This window comes from Podarcis liolepis (assembly GCF_965112155.1).
Source record: "Podarcis liolepis genome assembly, chromosome: 1".
In the NCBI taxonomy this organism is placed as follows: Eukaryota; Metazoa; Chordata; class Lepidosauria; order Squamata; family Lacertidae; genus Podarcis; species Podarcis liolepis.
The window spans coordinates 9,765,399-9,784,717 of record NC_139554.1 but is presented as its reverse complement, the minus strand read 5'-3'; the positions used below and the strand labels follow the sequence as shown (position 1 = coordinate 9,784,717).

General features: G+C 46.3%; 1 protein-coding gene and 1 long non-coding RNA gene across 7 annotated transcripts in view; one reads left to right on the top strand and one right to left on the bottom strand.

Annotated features, from left to right (window-relative positions):
* SYT16 (synaptotagmin 16) overlaps positions 1–19,319 on the bottom strand; it is a 110,584-nt gene that overhangs the window by 2,886 nt on the left and 88,379 nt on the right. For all 6 annotated transcript variants that reach the window (XM_083518505.1, XM_083518506.1, XM_083518508.1 and 3 more), the window contains 2 exons: positions 7,358–7,801; positions 4,620–4,809 (listed from right to left, as the gene is read on the bottom strand). In XM_083518505.1, the coding sequence (XP_083374631.1) occupies positions 4,620–4,809; positions 7,358–7,801 (634 nt within the window). The remainder of the gene's footprint in view (positions 1–4,619; positions 4,810–7,357; positions 7,802–19,319) is intronic.
* The window catches only part of LOC310685841, a 177,841-nt gene that overhangs the window by 119,608 nt on the left and 38,914 nt on the right, over positions 1–19,319 (top strand). The gene's annotated exons all lie outside the window — the stretch shown is intronic.

Sequence of the window (19,319 nt, the reverse complement as noted above, 5' to 3'; positions counted from 1 at the left end):
GTTCAGAAATCAATTTAGGGGAAATCCATCTAAGAAGCATTAGATAATCATCAGGGCTAGCTGGCTGAATTAGTCCTACTTGGGCCAGCGAGGAGGCCAGGGGAGAATTAGCTGTGGGGTCTCAGAGCAGGTAATCTTAATAAAAGGGGAGGGGGAGGGAAGAGAAGGGAAGGGAAGGGAAGGGAAGGGAAATAAAAGATCAGGCTGAATTCAAATTAAAGGCCAGGTAGAATAGCTCTGTCTTACAGGCCCGACGGAGGGCCCTTGTCTCATGGGTCAGAGCATTCCACCAGGTCGGAGCCACCACTGAAAAGGCCCTGGCCCTGGTGGAGGATAGTCTGACTTCCTTAGGGCCCGCACCTCTAAACTATGGTTATTCATGGACCTTAAGGTCCTCTGCGGGGCAGACCAGGAGAGGTGGTCCCATAAATACGAGGGCCCTAAGCCCTAACCTGAATATCATGGACAGAATCAACACCAAACATCAACAGCCCAGTGCGAATGTGTTGAAATTCACGAACCTAGCTTTCGTTAGGTCTGCTCTGCGTGGAATTTAGCTGAGTACAACTGGAATGGCAACCCTCCATCTTCCCCTGAGAGCATCCCGCTCCTTTCTCTTTGTGACGCGCTCTTTTCCACACCTCCGCGCCTGAGAAACAAGGTGCAATGTCTCGCTTCTGGCGCGAAAACACTTGTATGCGGCTCAGAAGCAAGGAGTTCCTCTCTAGGCAGCTTCCTCTACTGTCACTGCTGCTGTCACCAGTGTTTGTGTGTGACTGTTTTTCTGTACATGTTTTGAATGAACAGCCTTTGGACATTTTGCTACAAGTTCTAGGATGAACACATCAGTGTACCTCAGTGTGCATTTGGGAAACATACACACAAGCCTCCCCCAGACATGTAATTCTATTACGTATGTTTGTTTGAATATTGTAATGTTTTTTATTCAGAAGCTTTTAAAAAGTCTGCTTTTATTGCTTTTTAAATGAATATCTTATACTGTTTTATGTAAACCTAAGTGGTTGGGTGTGCTTTTTTCAGTGACGTAAAAATCTAAGTAACGTATTTTTTGCTCTATAAGACTCACTTTTTCGCTCCTAAAAAGTAAGGGGAACGTGTGTGTGTCTTATGGAGCGAATGCAGGCTGCGCAGCTATCCCAGAAGCCAGAACAGCAAGAGGGATTGCTGCTTTCACTGAGCAGCGATCCCTCTTGCTGTTCTGGCTTCTGAGATTCAGGATATTTTTTTTCTTGTTTTCCCCCTCCAAAAACTAGGTGCGTCTTGTGGTCTGGTGCGTCTTATAGAGCGAAAAATACGGCAGACAAGAAACAAAGCGATTTGGGGGATGAGAGAGCGATCTCTTTTACAGTTCTCTTTTAGTATTTTATTTATTGTAGCTTTTTTCCTGGAAGAAGAGTTATCAGGTTAACTCTTCCCAGGAAACAGATAGGTAGCCGTGTTGGTCTGCCATAGTCAAAATAAAAAAATTCCTTCCAGTAGCACCTTAAAGACCAACTAAGTTAGTTCTTGGTATGAGCTTTCGTGTGCATGCACACTTCTTCAGATACCAACCTCACAGGTATCTGAAGAAGTGTGCATGCACACGAAAGCTCATACCAAGAACTAACTTAGTTGGTCTTTAAGGTGCTACTGGAAGGAATTTTTTTATTTCTTCCCAGGAAAGATGCGCTCAGTGTGCCCCCTTTAAGATACGAGGGTTGGACCCCATCACTGCACACACTATCACACATCAGTCCTTGCTAGTTATCTGGCTGTTCAGTCCTCTAGTGTCAAACATGGACCTGGGTTCTAATCCTCACTTAGTGGCCGCCAAGACCATATAACACTGGTCCTTAAAGACTTACATTGGCTCCCAGCATGTTTCTGAGCACAATTCAAAGTGTTGGTGCTGACCTTGAAAGCCCTAAACGGCCTCGGTCCAGTATACCTGAAGGAGCGTCTCCACCCCCATCGTTCTGCCCGGACACTGAGGTCCAGCTCTGAGGGCCTTCTGGCGGTTCCCTCACTGCAAGAATTGAAATTACAGGGAACCAGGCAAAGGGCCTTCTCAGTAGTGGCACCCTCCCTCTGGAATGCCCTTCCACCAGATGCCCAGGAAATAAACAACTACAGTCATACCTCATGTTACGTTTGCTTCATGTTACGTTTTTTTTTCAGGCTGTGGGTTACTTCAGAGGTTCGCTGCTCGCGCATGCACAGTAGCGCCAAATCACGCTTCACGCATGCGCACGAGCACCAAATCACGCCGCGCACCTGCGCAGATACGGCACTTCAGATTGCGGGCTTTTCATGTTGCGAACGGGCCTCCGGAACGGATCCCGTTCGCAACCAGAGGTACCACTGTATCTGACTTTTAGAAGACATCTGAGGGCAGCCCTGTTTAGGGAAGTTTTTAATGTTTGATGTTTTATTGTGTTTTTAATATTCTGTTGGGAGCCGCCCAGAGTTGCTAGGGAAACCAGATGGGCGGGGTATAAAATTATTATTATTATTATTATTATTATTATTATTATTATTATTATTACTGCCATAAAGCTATAAAGGGGGTTGGACTAGATCAGTGTTTTCCAACCTTGGGCCTCCAGCTGTTTTTGGACTACAACTCCCATCATCTCTAGCTAGCAAGACCAGTGGCCAGGGATGATGGGAATTTTAGTTCAAAAACAGCTGGAGGCCCAAGGTTGGGAAACACTGGACTAGATGACCCTCAGGGTCCCTTCCAAGTCTATAGTTCCATGATTCTATGATTCAGCCATATGGATCATTACCACAATTAATGGTGCTTCCCAAGGAATAAGGGGCCTTGAAAGCTGCAGTCAGAAGTTCTGCAAATCAGCACAACACAGCTCGATTCTCACCAGCAGGAACCATTGACTGGGGTTCAGCGCTAAGCCCACAGCTTGTTAATAAGACACAAAAAGGTGTCTCCAAGTGCGACTGATGCTTTCGACTCCTACAGGATGTGATTGGCTCAAGCAAAAACCAAACAAACCATAAAATAAATGGAGGAAATGGAATTTGCTTTGCAGGGCGGAGGCCAAAGCTCAGCTGACGAGAGTTGTTAAATCATTTCACTATCAGCGTTGCGGCAGGACAACCCGCCCTTGTTTGCTATGCTCCTCCTATGTCACCAGGAAGCCTTCTCTGAAAAGCAGAGTCTTATGCAATACATTTCTGATGCTCTAGGAACCATCGCTTCCCATGAGTGACACCTATTTATTTTGCCCTGTTGCTGCCTCCAATCAAACAGGTGTCGCTGCCTCCAATAAAACAAGTATTTTTTTTTTCAGGCAACACAATAAACCTGGACAAGAAGGCGTTGTTTTCTGTCCCGCCGGTTCCATTCTGCTGCAGTTCGTCTTCCGCCCAAAACTCTGTTATTTGCCTCGCTGTCCTTTGTGGCAAAGCTTTGTGACTTTCACAATTAGCAAAGTCACGTCCTCAAAACATTATTCCACCCCGTTCATTTCAATGCAATGGAAATGCAATTCAAATTGAGGGGGAGTGGCGTAGTTAATTACGTATTGTTTGCAGACTGATGGCCGCCGCAGCATGCCGGTTGTATTTGCTGGATTGATTTCCCAGACATGGGGAAAAACACGTAATATCCAGCCTGTTTCTGTTTAAATCTGAATCCTTAGACATTTCTAGGTGCGAGTAGGGATGTGTGAACACGCCCTCAAGCCCCAATCTCTCCTTGAAATTGCCTTCCACTGTCTGGAGAAATATCTTCAGCTTCATTTATACCCCTCCTTTCTATATAAAATGTCATGGGCAATGAAATATACTCAGAGCCGAGTGTGGATTTCATGCTCTTTATTCAGCTCATAGTAGCGAGGAATGGAAGTTACCCCAAAATGTTTGCTTTATATACATTATTTACACAATGGGCCCCATGTGATTGGCTAATTCCGGGATTCTCCTATAGGCCGTGGGTGGTGCTGTGGATAAAACCTCAGCGCCTAGGGCTTGCCGATCGCATGGTCAGCAGTTCGAATCCCCGCGGCGGGGTGAGCTCCCGTCTTTTGGTCCAAGCTCCTGCCCACCTAGCAGTTCGAAAGCACCCCTAAGTGCAAGTAGATAAATAGGTACCGCTTTATAGCGGGAAGGTAAACGGCGTTTCCGTGTGCTGCGCTGGTGCCGGCTCGCCAGAGCAGCTTCGTCACGCTGGCCACGTGACCCAGAAGTGTCTCTGGACAGCGCTGGCCCTCGGCCTCTTAAGTGAGATGGGCGCACAACCCTAGAGTCGGACACAACTGGCAGGGGTACCTTTACCTTTACCTATAGGCCAATCATGTTGGGGATTCACTTCCACCTGGAGCTGGATTGGGTGGCTCCTGCGGACCAATCAGACTGCTGTATTCTGGATCCTATTGTTCTAGGACCATTCAGATGCTGCATTCTGAATCCTGTTGTTCTAGGACCAATCAGGCTGCTACATTTTGGATCCCATTCAACTCAGTACATAACAGGCAACTAGATCGCAGCCCCTCTGCCCCTGACCGCAAGCTTCTGAATTCAAGCCCAGACACATCTGCTAAGCTAGGAGATACTGCATGCTGGCTACAAAAAATATATATAAAAATGCTTTTACATACCAGGCGGCCTGTTAATAGCCAGGTTCCGGAAGTGGCTGCCTTTGATCATTTCGACAGACAGCCGCCCCGTCGTGGCATTGTAGGATAGGCCCACCAGCAGTTCTGGAACCCCTCCGTGTGACAGGGACTGGGTCGAAGAAGCACTGTCGCTGTGAGAGATGGCCGAGAGACTCATCTGGGAGCCTCCACTCTGTTGGGGATGGAGAGCAGAGAGTAAGCGTTAACCAGGAGGTGGAGGGAACGTTATTTCATATGTAGTGGACTTGGAAAAGGGTAAAAGAGTACAGTGGATGCTTGGGTTGCGAACGTGATCTGTGTGGGAAGCACATTCACAACCCGCAGCATTCACAACCCGTAGTGCCCCGTGTGTATACGCACGCACCAGTTGTGATTCGGCGCTTCTGCACATGCGCAAAGCACGATTTAGCACTTCTGCGCATGTGCGACCGCCAAAACCCGGAAGTAACCCATTTCGGTACTTCCAGGTTTCGGCGCATCCATAACCCAAAAAACCCAACCTGAAGCGTCTGTAACCCGAGGTATGACTGTATTGGGAAATGATCCATAATGAATTGCAAAAAATGTTTAAAAGTACTTTCCCAAAAAAACCAGAGTCCTTTCTGTTGGAGATAATTCAGACTGAAATTCCCAGGTGTCAGAAAAGGTTATTTATGTATGCCACTACTGCGGACCATTTTTTGTTAAATCAGGATCCGCCATTATGAGACAGACTATGTTGCGAGATTAACAGTCATAGGGGGAGGCGAGCCATTACTCTGTTATCATGTTTGTATTCTAAGTTCGACTTGGCAATTCTTCTCTGGAAAGACTAATTTATGGTGCAACTTGTCTGGGGAAATTAATGAGCAAACGCCTAGATTTTATGTCATCGGAACTGAGAAATATGGCGTCTGCCACCTGAGGAGGACTTTTGGATCAGCGTGTGAGGATTTATGGCAAACAAAAGACTTACCAGCTTTAAAAAAAGGGAGAGCCTTACAAAGTTCACACAGAAGCATAATATTGCTTACTGTAACTCGCCTGTAGAAACAACTCAGAGGCTATTAAGAAGAAAAAGGAAAACAACAAGAAGATTGAAAGATGGGATTGGTGAACACTAAAAGCAGCAGAAATATGAGATGACTGTACCCTACTGAACTCGAGGCATGGGACACCCCCCCAAAAAAAATTATAATTTGGCAAAATATTTGGACTTTATGATATGTACAGTGGTGCCTCGCAAGACGAAATTAATCCGTTCCGCGAGTCTCTTCGTCTAGCGGTTTTTTCGTCTAGCTGCTAGCAACCCTATTAGCGGTTTAGCGGTTATTAAAGGCTTAGCGGCTATTAAAGGCTTAGCGGCTTAGCGGCTAAAAGGCTATTAGCGGCTTAGCGGCTTAGAAAAGGGGGGGGAATCGCAAGACTCGCAAGACTTTTTCGTTTTGCAAAGCAAGCCCATAGGGAAATTCGTCTTGCGAAGTGCATCAGAAAACGGAAAACCCTTTCGTCTAGCAGGTTTTTCGTCTTGCGAGGCATTCGTCTTGCGGGGCACCACTGTATTGGTATAATTTGGAATAATTAATGTGATATGATTGGATTGTTAAATGGAAAACTTAATAAAAATTATTATTAAAAAAAGATTAGTTTGTTATTTATTGTATTCCATTATGAAAAGTCTCAATAAAATTTGAAATTAATGGACTATGCAGAATTAGATAAATTAACAGGAAGGATTCGAAACCTGCGGGACCAGAGATTCTTAGAAGACTGGAGTAAACATCTGAACTATCTGGAAAGCAATTGTAATAAGCAGATTGCGCTAGTAGGACTGCAAGAAGTTCTGTAAGGAGGATTATATGAAACATCGCAAGAAAGACTATGAAGAGAATTATTAGTTAATGACAATTAAAAGTAACAGAGAAATTAAGAAATGCAGAATAAGTGATAAAGAACGTAAAATCTTCAGAGGTTGTGGATGGAAGCCTAAAATATTGTATAAGATAAGAAGTTATGTTAAATGACTGTTGGAAAAGATATGTTAAAAAAATAATTAAAATGTTATATATATATATATATGTATATATGTATGCCACTACTGCGGACCATTTTTTATTAAATCGGGATCCGCCATTATGAGACAGACTATGTTGCGAGATTAACAGTCATAGGGGGAGGCGAGCAATTACTCTGTTATCATGTTTGTATTCTAAGTTCGACTTGGCAATTCTTCTCTGGAAAGACTAATTTATGGTGCATATATATGTGTGTGTATATATATATATATATATATATATATATTTGCTTTCGTAGATTTTCACGGGTACAGGAATGCAGGTTTTGGTGTCTTCGGGTGTCTTCCCGTGTAAGAGTTGGGGTGTCTAGGCGACGTTTCGACGAGGTCTCACTCGTCATCTTCAGGCTGGTGCTTTCGGCTTCTTGTTACTGGAACAGAGCCGAAAAGCACCAGCCTGAAGATGACGAGTGAGACCTCGTCGAAACGTCGCCTAGACACCCCAACTCTTACACGGGAAGACACCCGAAGACACCAAAACCTGCATATATATATATATATATATATATATATATGTATATATATATATATATGTATATATGTGTGTGTGTGCGTGTGTGTGTGTGTGTGTGTGTGTGTGTGTGTGTGTGTGTATATATATAAGTCTCAATAAAATTTATGGGGGAGGGGACAACGTTAGGTGGCTTCTTCCAGCCTAAAAACTTACACACAAGTTGCTTCTTGGCTCCAAGACTAGCGTGACCTTCATTTCCCCTTCCTGGTTCAGGTGGCTGAGGTAAAACAGGTGTTCCCCCATCATCCTCTCTTTGATCATTTTGCGCACGGAGTAGAGGCGGAACCGGAGGGCATAGCTGCTCAGCTCCTCCGGCGCCAACTTGCTGAAGGTCACCTTGTCCTTGAACCCAGGGCTGGGGCCTCGCTGGACGCTCGTCTTCCCTCTCTGCTTCTTGCTGGGCATCAGGACCACGTGCACCTGCCAGGAGCTGGCTCCGCTGCGGTCCTTGTCAGGAATCTCCTTCGCCTCCAGAACCGTCACCAGCAGCTTTTGACTCGAGGGCTTGTACTCAAAGAGGACGTCCAGGTCGCCGCACTTGGAAATTGGCACGCGGCTGCTTGGCGGAGCCGGAAGGGCACTCGCTCCTTCGTGATCCTGCGGAGGAGATATGTAATGTGGGTTAAAAATATAAGTAATATTAATATTATAATAGGGATGCGGGTGGCGCTGTGGGTTAAACCACATAGCCTAGGACTTGCTGATCAGAAGGTTGGCGGTTTGAATCCCCGTGACGACGGGGTGAGCTCCAGTTGCTCAGTCCCTGCTCCTGCCAACCTAGCAGTTCGAAAGCATGTCAAAGTAGATAAATAGGTACCACTCCAGCGGGAAGGTAAATGGTGTTTCCATGCGCTGCTCTGGTTCACCAGAAGTGGCTTAGTCATGCTGCCCACATGAGCTGTCTGCGGACAAACGCCGGCTCCCTTGGCCAATAAAGCGAGATGAGCACCGCAACCCCAGAGTCGGTCACAACTGGACCTAATGGTCAGGGGTCCCTTTACCTTTACCTTAATATTATAATAATTTATTATTTATACCCCACCCATCTGGCTGGGGTTTCCCCAGCCACTCTGGGCAGCTCCCAATGGAATATTAAACAGAATAAAACATCAAGCTGGAAATTTTGGTTTAAAAGACATAACGTAAGAAAAGTTCTGCAGTTCGCACTGTGGCCAACTATATACAGTGGTACCTCTGGATGCGAACGGGATCCGTTCCAGAGCCCCATTCGCATCCTGAAGTGAATGCAACTTGCGTCTGCACGTGTGCGGGTCACGTTTTGCCGCTTCCGCGCATGCACGTGACGTCATTTTGAGCATCTGCGCAAGCGGCGAAACCTGGAAGTAACGTGTTCCGTTACTTCCGGGTCGCCGCAGAGTGCAACCCGAAAATATTTAAGCTGAAGCATATTCATCCCGAGGTATAACTGTACCCTCCATCATTTCTCCGATGAAAATAGGGATGTCCTGTTGCCATATCAACAACAACAACAGCAGCAATAACAACCTCCTGCCCATCTGTCTGTGTTGCCCCAGCCACTCTGGGCAGCTTCCAACATATATATATAAACGTAATAAAACATTGAACATTAATAAACTTCCCTATACAGAGCTGCCTTCAGATGTATCCTAAAGGTTGTATAGTCTCCTTAGCTCAGGGGTCTCATAACTCCATACCCTCCAACGTTTCTCTGATGAAAATAGGGACATCCTAGTATACCGCCCAACATTTCTGCCACGGAATTCTACTCAGTATTGATCCAGAGTAGATTCCAATGGATAGTTAGCAGAGTAAAAACTTAAACATGTTGCAGGATTCCCAAAAAATAGACCAGAGCCAATTAATATTTCATCCAGCAGAGCTTTACTGCTACTGAAGGCAAATGAGCATAATGGTCACAAATCCAATACAATCAGGATTGGCCCTGTCCATAAAAAATCCAGTTGCAGCAGACGTAACTTAAATTTACAATAACTTAACCTTACCTTACAATAACTTAACTAAACCTTAACAGTAAGCATACTATATACAGAACACCATACCAGAAGGAAAAGAGATAGAAAGAGAAAATTGAAAACCAGGCTCCTTCTGGCCTTACTTTTATAGTCAGCATGACCTTGACAGAAAAGATAAGAGAACTAGTTTAAACCAGCTTCTCGGAAGGAATAACCCAAACATCACGAACCTTCTGCTTGTTTATTTCGCACAGAGAAGCTTCCAGAACCCTCTTGAATTAAGTAGTATAAGAAAGATCTCTACACATCAGATCAATACTTTCTGCACTAAGAAATGCAAAGTGACAATTTCAATTATTGTTTGTTTGTTTGTTTGTTTGTTTGTTTGTTTGTTTGTTTGCACCCCACCAATCTGACTGGGTTGCCCCAGCCACTCTGGGACATTCTAAGGAAAAGCAGGACATTCCAGGATCAGATCAGAAACCGGGACTACTTCTGTAAATCCGGGACTGTCCCTGGAAAATAGGGACACTTGGAGGGTCTGCAACTAGACCTCCACGAGAAGCTTGCAAACAGGACTCGAGTGCAACAACAGTACTTTCCCCTCTTGGGATTCCGGCCTGGAAGTCTGGACCCTTGCGGTGGTATTAAAATTCTGGGATCAAGTCATTTCTTTGGAGGGGTAAACAGCTCCGAAGTCCTCCCAGCTGCGAAAAACTGCAACCAGGGCCTTAATGCATTTTCAAGCTGCTATCAGCCAAGGAAGATATTTGATACAGGACTTTAAGCCTGCCTGCTGTCAGCTGCTTAGAGGGTTCTTCAATATAATAACAGTTATTTTTGTGCTCTGTGGTTCTCTGTAAGCCTCGCTGCAATTTACACTTTGCAATGGCAACAGCACTTTGCCTTGCTTTGTTGTGAACGAATATTCGGAGGCAAGGCGCATGGCAATAGGAATTGCTGTAGCTCCATGATTCTGGAAATTTGTCAGACTGCAGGCCAAGAAGCCAAGAGAAACCAGGGTCTTAGACCAGGGATATAGTCTCTTCTCTCGGCGTTAGGTGTTGGGACAGAGGCCAGTGGGAGGTCAGGGAAACGCAAAGGAGCCAAATCATTACTATTATCAGTGCTATTTTTATAGGAAAAAGGGTGCTGGAACACTCAAAGAATGTCTCCCTTGTTGTCTTATAATGGTAATGGCACCCACCTGAGAGGTGCCAGAAATGGGGAGGCGCTGCAGAAAAGGCCCATTATCGTGTTACCACTTTCTGGACCTCTCATATATGAGGCACGCAGAAAAGGGCTGGTCTCATGGAGAGGTGGTCCTTGAGATATTGTAGTCCTGAGCCATTGAAGGCTTTATGGGTCATAGGATTGTAGTCCATCTGGATGACTGCAACAGTGCTCCCTCCCCTTGTGATTCCCAATTACTGATTTGTTGTTTAGTCGTTTAGTTGTGTCTGACTCTTCATGACCCCATGGACCAGAGCACGCCAGGCACTCCTGTCTTCCACTGCCTCCCGCAGTTTGGTCAAACTCATGCTGGTAGCTTCGAGAACACTATCCAACCATCTCGTCCTCTGTCGTCCCCTTCTCCTTGTGCCCTCCATCTTTCCCAACACCAGGGTCTTTTCCAGGGAGTCTTCTCTTCTCATGAGGCGGCCAAAGTACTGGAGCCTCAGCTTCAGGATCTGTCCTTCCAGTGAGCACTCAGGGCTGATTTACTTCAGAATGGATAGGTTGGATCTTCTTGCAGTCCATGGGACTCTCAAGAGTCTCCTCCAGGACCAGAATTCAAAAGCATCAATTCTTCAGCGATCAGCCTTCTTTATGGTCCAGCTCTCACTTCCATACATCACTACTGGGGAAACCATAGCTTTAACTATACGGGCCTTTGTTGGCAAGGTGATGCTTTTTAAGATGCTGTTTAGGTTTGTCATTGCTTTTCTCCCAAGAAGCAGGCGTCTTTTAATTTTGTGGCTGCTGTCACCATCTGCAGTGATCATGGAGCCCAAGAAAGTAAAATCTCTCACTGCCTCCATTTCTTCCCCTTCTATTTGCCAGGAGGTGATGGGACCAGTGGCTATGATCCCCTTCATGGATCACTGCCTTGCCATGGCGAAAGGGCTTGAATAACTCAGAGAAGCTATGAACTATGCTGAGCAGGGAACCTAAGATGGACAGGTCATAGTGGAGAGTTTTGACCAAACGTGATCCACCTGGAGGAGGAACCGGCAAGCCACTCCAGTATCCCTGCCAAGAAAACTCCATGGACAAAGACAACAGGCATATAAAAGCCATCACTACTGCTGCAAAAAAAAGTAGCATGCATATTGGTGAGCTTTGTCTGGCACCTTGAACCCATGGCCTTCTGCAGGTGCTTCAACCTGCGATAATTTCTCCTTCAACACATTTGTACAATACAGAAGTGTATTGTGCCATGAAAATTACAGTGTGGGAGGCTGGCCTAATTCCTAGCCAACTGTGCTGCAAACATCTTTCTTACGCCTTCAGGCTAACAAAGCCAAAGCATAAATACTGTTGTAGATTCTTTGGGGGGAGGACGATAACTCCCTAAACCCTAGAAATTAATAAATGGTAGGATTTTTATTATTTGTGGCAAGAAGGGAGAAATAAAAAACTGCAGAGGAATTCCTCAGCTAGCCTGTGCAAAATGACCCGGTCAAGCTAAGGCCATCAAGAAAAAATAGAGGGCCATTGGCAATGCAAGAGAAATGTCCTCCCTCATTGTCCTGGGGTGACAGGAAAAGAGAGGGTTTTTTTTAGCAAGGTGTGCTGGGAAGAAGAAGGGGAGGAGAGACTGGGATCCATCTTGGGCAGGTTGGCTGAAGGCTGGCTGGGAAAGATGCCATGGACCCCAGGACTGCACTGCTGTGGGGTACAAGCCCATCTTGGAATGACAATGCTGTAAGATCTGGACTCCCTCCATGCAGACTGAAGGTGTCAACAGGTGAATGAACCATATTTCTTAAAGCAAAGACAGTCTCTGCCATGTCGTAATTCTCCAAAGGAACACAGACCCTGGATGAGTGCCTGGGTCCACATGGAATCTTGTAGAGAGTGGGGCCACCAACGTTTGTAACAACACAGCAGCTGCATGTGGAGAGCCAGTGTGGTGTAGTGGTTAAGAGCGGTAGTCACGTAATCTGGGTAACCGGGTTCGCTTCCCCGCTCCTCCACACGCAGCTGCTGGGTGACCTTGGGCCAGTCACACTTCTTTGAAGTCTCTCAGCCCCACTCACCTCACAGAGTGTTTGTTATGGGGGAGGAAGGGAAAGGAGATTGTTAGCCGCTTTGAGACTCCTTAAAGGGAGTGAAAGGCGGGATATCAAATCCAAACTCTTCTTCTCTTCTTCTTCTTCTTCTTTCCACCTCCTCACCTCTGAGTTGCACATGAGCATCTTCTCGCTAAATGTGAAATCGAGCCATAGTTTTTTTGTATTTTCCAGTGGGTCTTGCAGGCAAACCCTTCTGCCTTCTTGCAGAACATTTATTTTGATGAAACAAAACCAGGGTGGGAGGGAAGAGAGAGAGACAGCTAGACAGTCAGGTGTTCAGCTTCCTGGGTGCATGTGTTTCCTCTTCAAAGGTGCTCTTTAATCTCAGACTAGAAAGAGTTGCTATAGAGACCCCTCCTTTCTATTTAAACATGAGCACGCGCTGAAAAGAACAGGACATTCAAGGACTAGAGCAAGCCTACCCAAGCTTAACGGCTTTTGTTTCCACTGATGCTTTTTAACCTTGATTTGTTTAAAATCATCTTGATGTTTTCCTGCTGCTGATCGCTGTTTTCATTGTTTGCACGTTGCCTTGATTGCCAGCTGGCCGTCGGGTGTTTGGGAAGGGATGCACTAAGGGTTTTACAAGCCCTGTGCTCAGAGCTCCCACACCTTCCAAGTGTCCCTATTTTCCAGGAACAGCCCTGGAATTACAAAAACCATTATGGCTTCTGAGTTGATCCCAGAACGTCCCTATTTCCCCTGCCAGTGCCACCACCAAGAGTTTGGGGAGGTGGGTGAGCTGGCACCTGTCCCGAGCAGCTGTGGCAGTGAGGCGCATCCCATGGCCTCTCCCTGGTCCTGAATGGGGTAACTGTGCCCCTGAAGGACTAGGTGCGCAGCCTGGGAGTCATTCTGGACTCACAGCTGTCCATGGAGGCACAGGTCAATTCTGTGTCCAGGGCAACTGTTTACCAACTCCATCTGGTACACAGGCTGAGACCCTACCTGCCCGCGGACTGTCTTGCCAGAGTGGTGCATGCTCTGGTTATCTCCCGCTTGGACTACTGCAATGCGCTCTACGTGGGGCTACCTTTGAAGGTGACCCAGAGAACTGCAACTAATCCAGAATGCAGCAGCTAGACTGGTGACTGGGAGCGGCCTCCGAGACCATATAACACCAGTCCTGAAAGACCTACATTGGCTCCCAGTACATTTCCGAGCGAAGACAGGAGTGCCTGGCATGCTCTGGTCCATGGGGTCACAAAGAGTCGGACACGACTAAACGACCAAACAACAACAACAACAACAACACATTTCTGAGCACAATTCAAAGTGTTGGTGCTGACCTTTAAAGCCCTAAACGGCCTCAGCCCAGTATACCTGAAGGAGCATCTCCACCCCCATCATTCAGCCCAGACACTTGAGGTCCAGCGCTGAGGGTTCTGCTGCAGCCAATCGGAACCCACGGAATCTGTGTTGGACGTTCAGGTTCCAAAAGAATGTTTGCAAACCAGAACACACAGTTCCAGGTTTGCGGCGTTCAGGAGCAGAAACGTTTGACTCGCAAGGTGCTCAACTTCCAAGGTACGACTGTATGCAGGGATTTATGTTATGCAAAATGAACCATGGAAAGAGAAGAAGGGAAGTCATTGATATTTTAAGGTTGTTGAAATGAATATTCTGAAATGCAAAGCAAAAAAATTAATAAAAATTACAGTGGTACCTCGGGTTAAGTACTTAATTCGTTCCAGAGGCCGTTCTTAACCTGAAACTGTTCTTAACTTGAAGCACCACTTTAGCTAATGGGGCTTTCTGCTGCTGCCGCGCCGCTGCAGCACAGTGTGGTGTAGTGGTTAAGAGCGGTAGACTCGTAATCTGGGGAATTGGGTTCGCTTCCCTGCTCCTCCACATGCAGCTGCTGGGTGACCTTGGGCTAGTCACACTTCTTTGAAGTCTCTCAGCCCCACTCACCTCACAGAGTGTTTGTTGTGGGGGAGGAAGGGAAAGGAGAATGTTAGCCGCTTTGAGACTCCTGAAGGGGAGTGAAAGGCGGGATATCAAATCCAAACTTCTTCTTCTTCTTTCTGTTCTCATCCTGAAGCAAAGTTCTTAGCCCGAGGTACTTTTTCTGGGTTAGCAGAGTCTGAAACCTGAAGCGTATGTAACCTGAAGAGTATGTAACCCGAGGTACCACTGCATACAAAAAGAAGAAGAAAAAACGTCCCTATTTTCATCTGAGGAATGTTAAAGGGTATATGCTCTTCAAGCATAAAACACGGGGGGTGGCCAAACCCCTTTTTCTGCAGTACCCCAAGGGCCCAAGAGCAAGTATTTTGCCAGGCACTTGGGGAGGACTGACAAAGGACTTTGGCAGGGCACTTGTCCTGCCCACCAGTCTGTGTTGACCTGCAGGGGTGGGGTGGGGGATGGGGAGAGAGACCTTTGGTGTCATCCAGCAGGACTCTTCTTCTTCTTGTTGTTGTTGTTTAGTCATTTAGTCGTGTCCAACTCTTTTGTCTTCTGTCTTCCACTGCCTCCCGCAGTTTAGTCAAATTCATGCTGGTAGCTTCGAGAACATTATCCAACCATCTCGTCCACTGTCGTCCCCTTCTCCTTGTGCCCTCCATCTTTCCCAACATCAGGGTCTTTTCCAGGGAGTCTTCTCTTCGCATGAGGTGGCCAAAGTATTGGAGCCTCAGCTTCAGGATCTGTCCTTCCAGTGAGCACTCAGGGCTGATTTCCTTCAGAATGGATAGGTTTGATCTTCTTGCAGTCCATGGGACCCTCAAGAGTCTCCTCCAGCACCATAATTCAAAAGCATCTATTCTTCGGCAATCAGCCCTCTTTATGGTCCAGCTCTCACTTCCATACATCACTACTGGGAAAATCATAGCTTTAACTATACGGACCTTTGTTGGCAAGGACTCTTCTTACTCCCTCTAAATCCCCATGATTCCCCATCACATGGGGTATGTGTGAATATTTTGCCACGTTTGAAAGCGACGTAACTCATTGGCTTAAGGAATTTGGGTTTTGGCTGTCAGCAGCTCCTTCCTTCTGGCCAGAGCTACCTGCGATGTAAGGAACAGACAACCTGTGCCTAACGTACCTGCCACTTCTGGTTGGAGCACCATAATGCTTGGCATTCTTCCCATCCTGTTTCATAATTCTGCTCCTTAGAAATGCTTGCTGAACGCATTCATTTTCCAAGGCTGTGCAGCTTGAACAACTCTCTTCCGAGCTCAAACAATGTTCTTCGTTTGAGCCCGGCGGAAAGATGTCGTCAGCATTAGATTTAGCTGAATACGTCCTTCACTGCAATCCACTCCCAATACAACAACTGAATTTATATACGTGTGGTGGAAGAAAAAAATAAGCAAATAAGAGGAAAAGGGGGAAAGCAATATCCATTGAACAAAGCAAGCAATTACAGGAATGGCCCTGAAATGGTTTTTGTGGTTCCACCATCAAAAGTGAAGGGTTCTTTTAAAATAAAAAATTTAAAAATCCAAATAAGTGGGTGTTTGAATGGAGTTTTAAGACGGGGAATATTTTTAGAATATAAGAATAGCAGAGGCAGCCTTTTATCTCAGCCCCACAATGCAGCCAGACAAGCTACTCAGAGAAGGCTGAATGAAATCCAGGCGTATACAACTTCGCTGCTTCTTGTTTAGCCCAACAAACCATTATGTGCTGGTGATGGAACAAGTGACAAGCTTCAGGGCTCCTCCCGTGGCTCGTCTTCTTGGTTTGTTAAAATTGCAGATTCCGGCGACATCCAAACCATGGAACTGGTTTAAGCGCTACTTACAAATCAAGGCTGCAACCCACAGTTGAATCCTAGTTTACAAGTCAGGACTATACACAGCGCTTAAACCTACGGCAAACCTTTCTTTTTTAAAAAAGGCTGGGTGGTGAAGTAGTGTGGTGTAGTGGTTAGAACGTTGAATTGGGACCTGGGAGGTAAAAGGTAAAGGTAAATGGACCCCTGACTGTTAAGTTCAGTCATGGACGACTCTGGGGTTGCAGTGCTCATCTCGCTTTACTGGCAGAGGGAGCTGGCGTTTGTCCGCAGACAGCTTCTGGGTCATGTGGCCAGCATGACTAAGCTGCTTCTGGCGAACGAGAGCAGCACAAGGAAATGCCGTTTACCTTCCCACCGGAGTGGTACCTATTTATCTACTTGCACTTTGACATGCTTTTAAACTGCTAGGTTGGCAGGAGCAGGGACCGAGCAACGGGAGCTCACCCTGTCGTGGGAGCATTCAAATTCCTGCTCAGTCATGAAGCTCACTGGGTGATCTTAGGCCAGCCATGGCCTCTCAGCCTGACCTACTTTACAGGGATGTTGTGGCGATTAGATGAGGAGGGGAAGGACCGTGTATGCTACCAAGCTCCTTGGAGGAAAAGGTGGGATATATAGCAATAAATAAACAGACAAGTACAGTGGTACCTCTAAATTCGAACAGGATCCATTCCGGAGCCCCGTTCGTATCTAGAAGTAAACGTAACTAGCAACGGCGCATCTGCGTACGCGCGCGTCGCTTTCCGCCGCTTCTGCGCATGCGCGTAACGTCATTTTGAGCATCTGCGCAAGTGGCAAAACCCGGAAGTAACGCGCTCCATTACTTCCGGGTTGCCGAGGAGTGCAACTCGAATGCGCTCAACTCGAAGCGTCTTCAACCAGAGGTATGACTGTATTGTAAGATTTGAGCACAATTAAGCTGGTTAAACACACACACACACACATCTACCTTGCATCTTATAATTCATAACGAATTGTGGGAAGAGAAGCCTGCAGCCTAGGCAGCAGGATTTAATCTCTGCTCATTGGCTGATGAGCACAGCCGAGAGATGGGAGCAGATCCGTGAGAGGGTGAGGATTTAAAATGGAAGGGGAAGACTTGCAAAGGTCTTTGCATGTCTCCTCCTTACCTTCTAATTTCCTAATCTCAAGCAAAGGCAGAGGCCTGGAGAAATCCCCTCCTCTTTCAAATGAATGGGAAGGGAGAAAAAGAGGCATATTTTGCAAGCAAAGCCAAAAGCACCCTTTGAAACAGGCTCCTTTAAAGGAAGGTGTGGAGTGCTTTGCAAGTCTCCCCGTGTTCCTCTTTTTAATTTCTGACACTGGTTTTACAGGGGAAGTACAGGAAGACTTGAAAAGCCACAGATAAATGCCGACATGTGGGAGGCCCCATGTCCCCTTGCAAAAAAAGAGAGAGAGAGGAGGAAACATGGATCTTAATTTTTCTGTTTTGAAACTGTAACACGAGCCCTTGCAGGAGAACTGCTGCACTCATTTTTCAAAACTGTTTGTGGGCTTCATCCCCTCAGAAAGCGCAACCAGGCCTGCAATGTTCATCAACTGTGGTAGGCACTAAAAAAAGTTAAGGAGGGTATATATTTTCCTGCACAAAGACCTCTGAGTGGATCTGACACACACAAAATGGCAGGTGCTCCTTTGCCTGCAAATTTCATCCACTTAAGTAATAAAGGACGAAGTTGCAGCTGTTTTAGATTCCCTGTTATTGTCAATGAGGGGGAAACAGAACTTGAGATTTAACAAGGTATATTCAGACCCGAAGAACAGATTGAACTGGAATGAAACAGAATGGATCTGAAACATATCAGACTGCTTCCGGGTACTACAGGTACAAGAAAAAAATCTATCAACTTAGAAGGAAGAGGAGAAGGAGGAAGAGCTGAGGACAGGACATAAAGATATCTGACCAGCCATCTTGCTACCAGGGTGGCATTCAGAGGGGGCTGGAGTTCCAGCCACTAGTGGGTGCTGGACTATCAAGTGCCTTAACTATGGCTAAGTAGCCATCAATGACTCAAACCTACAGAGCCACTAGTGAAATGCAGATATTCCCGGCTTGTAGGGAACAAACCAAATTCTAAGTAGCCATCTGCCAAGTGCCGCCGTTATAACTGTGGTTTGTTAACTTTGGTTAATGATAACTATGGGCTTAGCATTATGTACAGAAGACCATACTTTTGCTTGGTAATCTGAATCTGCCGGAAAGATTTTATGTTGATTTTTTATATAAAAAAAACTGCAAACTGACGTATTTCAATAATAGCTGTCAAGCATGTGGAGGGGAGGGGAGAAGTATCTGCAGCTGCAGAATTTTATAAAGCCTTGAAAGCCCTCGTTTCCCAATCCCCTTCAGCAATTGCTATTGCTGTAGCGATTGCTACAACATCCTTATCTGGAAATGGATTCTGGCAGGCAAACGTGTTCTGTAAGAGCAGGCAAACTCGGCCTGTTTTGGGACTACAACTCCCATCATCCCTAGCTAACAGGACCAGTGGTCAGGGATGGTGGGAACTGTAGTCTCAAAACATCTGGAGGGCCGGGTTTGCCTATGCCAGTGTAAGAGTGACTGCATGAATCGAAGTGATGGACGCCACATTCTCGGGGGCAGAGCAGGCAGGGTTTGCAGCTGCCTTATATATAAGGTCAGACGATGGGCCCATCGACCTACACTGACTGGCAGGGCCTTTCCAAGGTTTCAGACAGGAAGGGCTCACCCGAGAGGGTTTTCTTTCTGTCCCACCACTTTCCCTGGGGAAACCCACTGTTTACGGCTGAATCAGAGCAAATGTCAATCGGGTGTTCTGCAGATCGACTCTCGTTCCAATACAGCGGTAAACCTCGGGTCTTTCCGGGGAAAGCAGTGGGGCAAAAGAAAGTCGTCTAGAACCCCTGCCAAGAAGTCATGGACCAAACGGAAGAAATTGCAGGGCAAATGGAAGTGTGAGTGAGCATAAAGTGTCTCCTGGCCCTGGCATCTTTCCTGGAGGTGCCAGGAATTGAACCCAAGGCCTTGGGCATTCAAAGCAGATACCGTTGAGCTATGGCTTTGCCACCACACACATTGGTGGTGCTAGATAAATAATAATAGTAGTTGA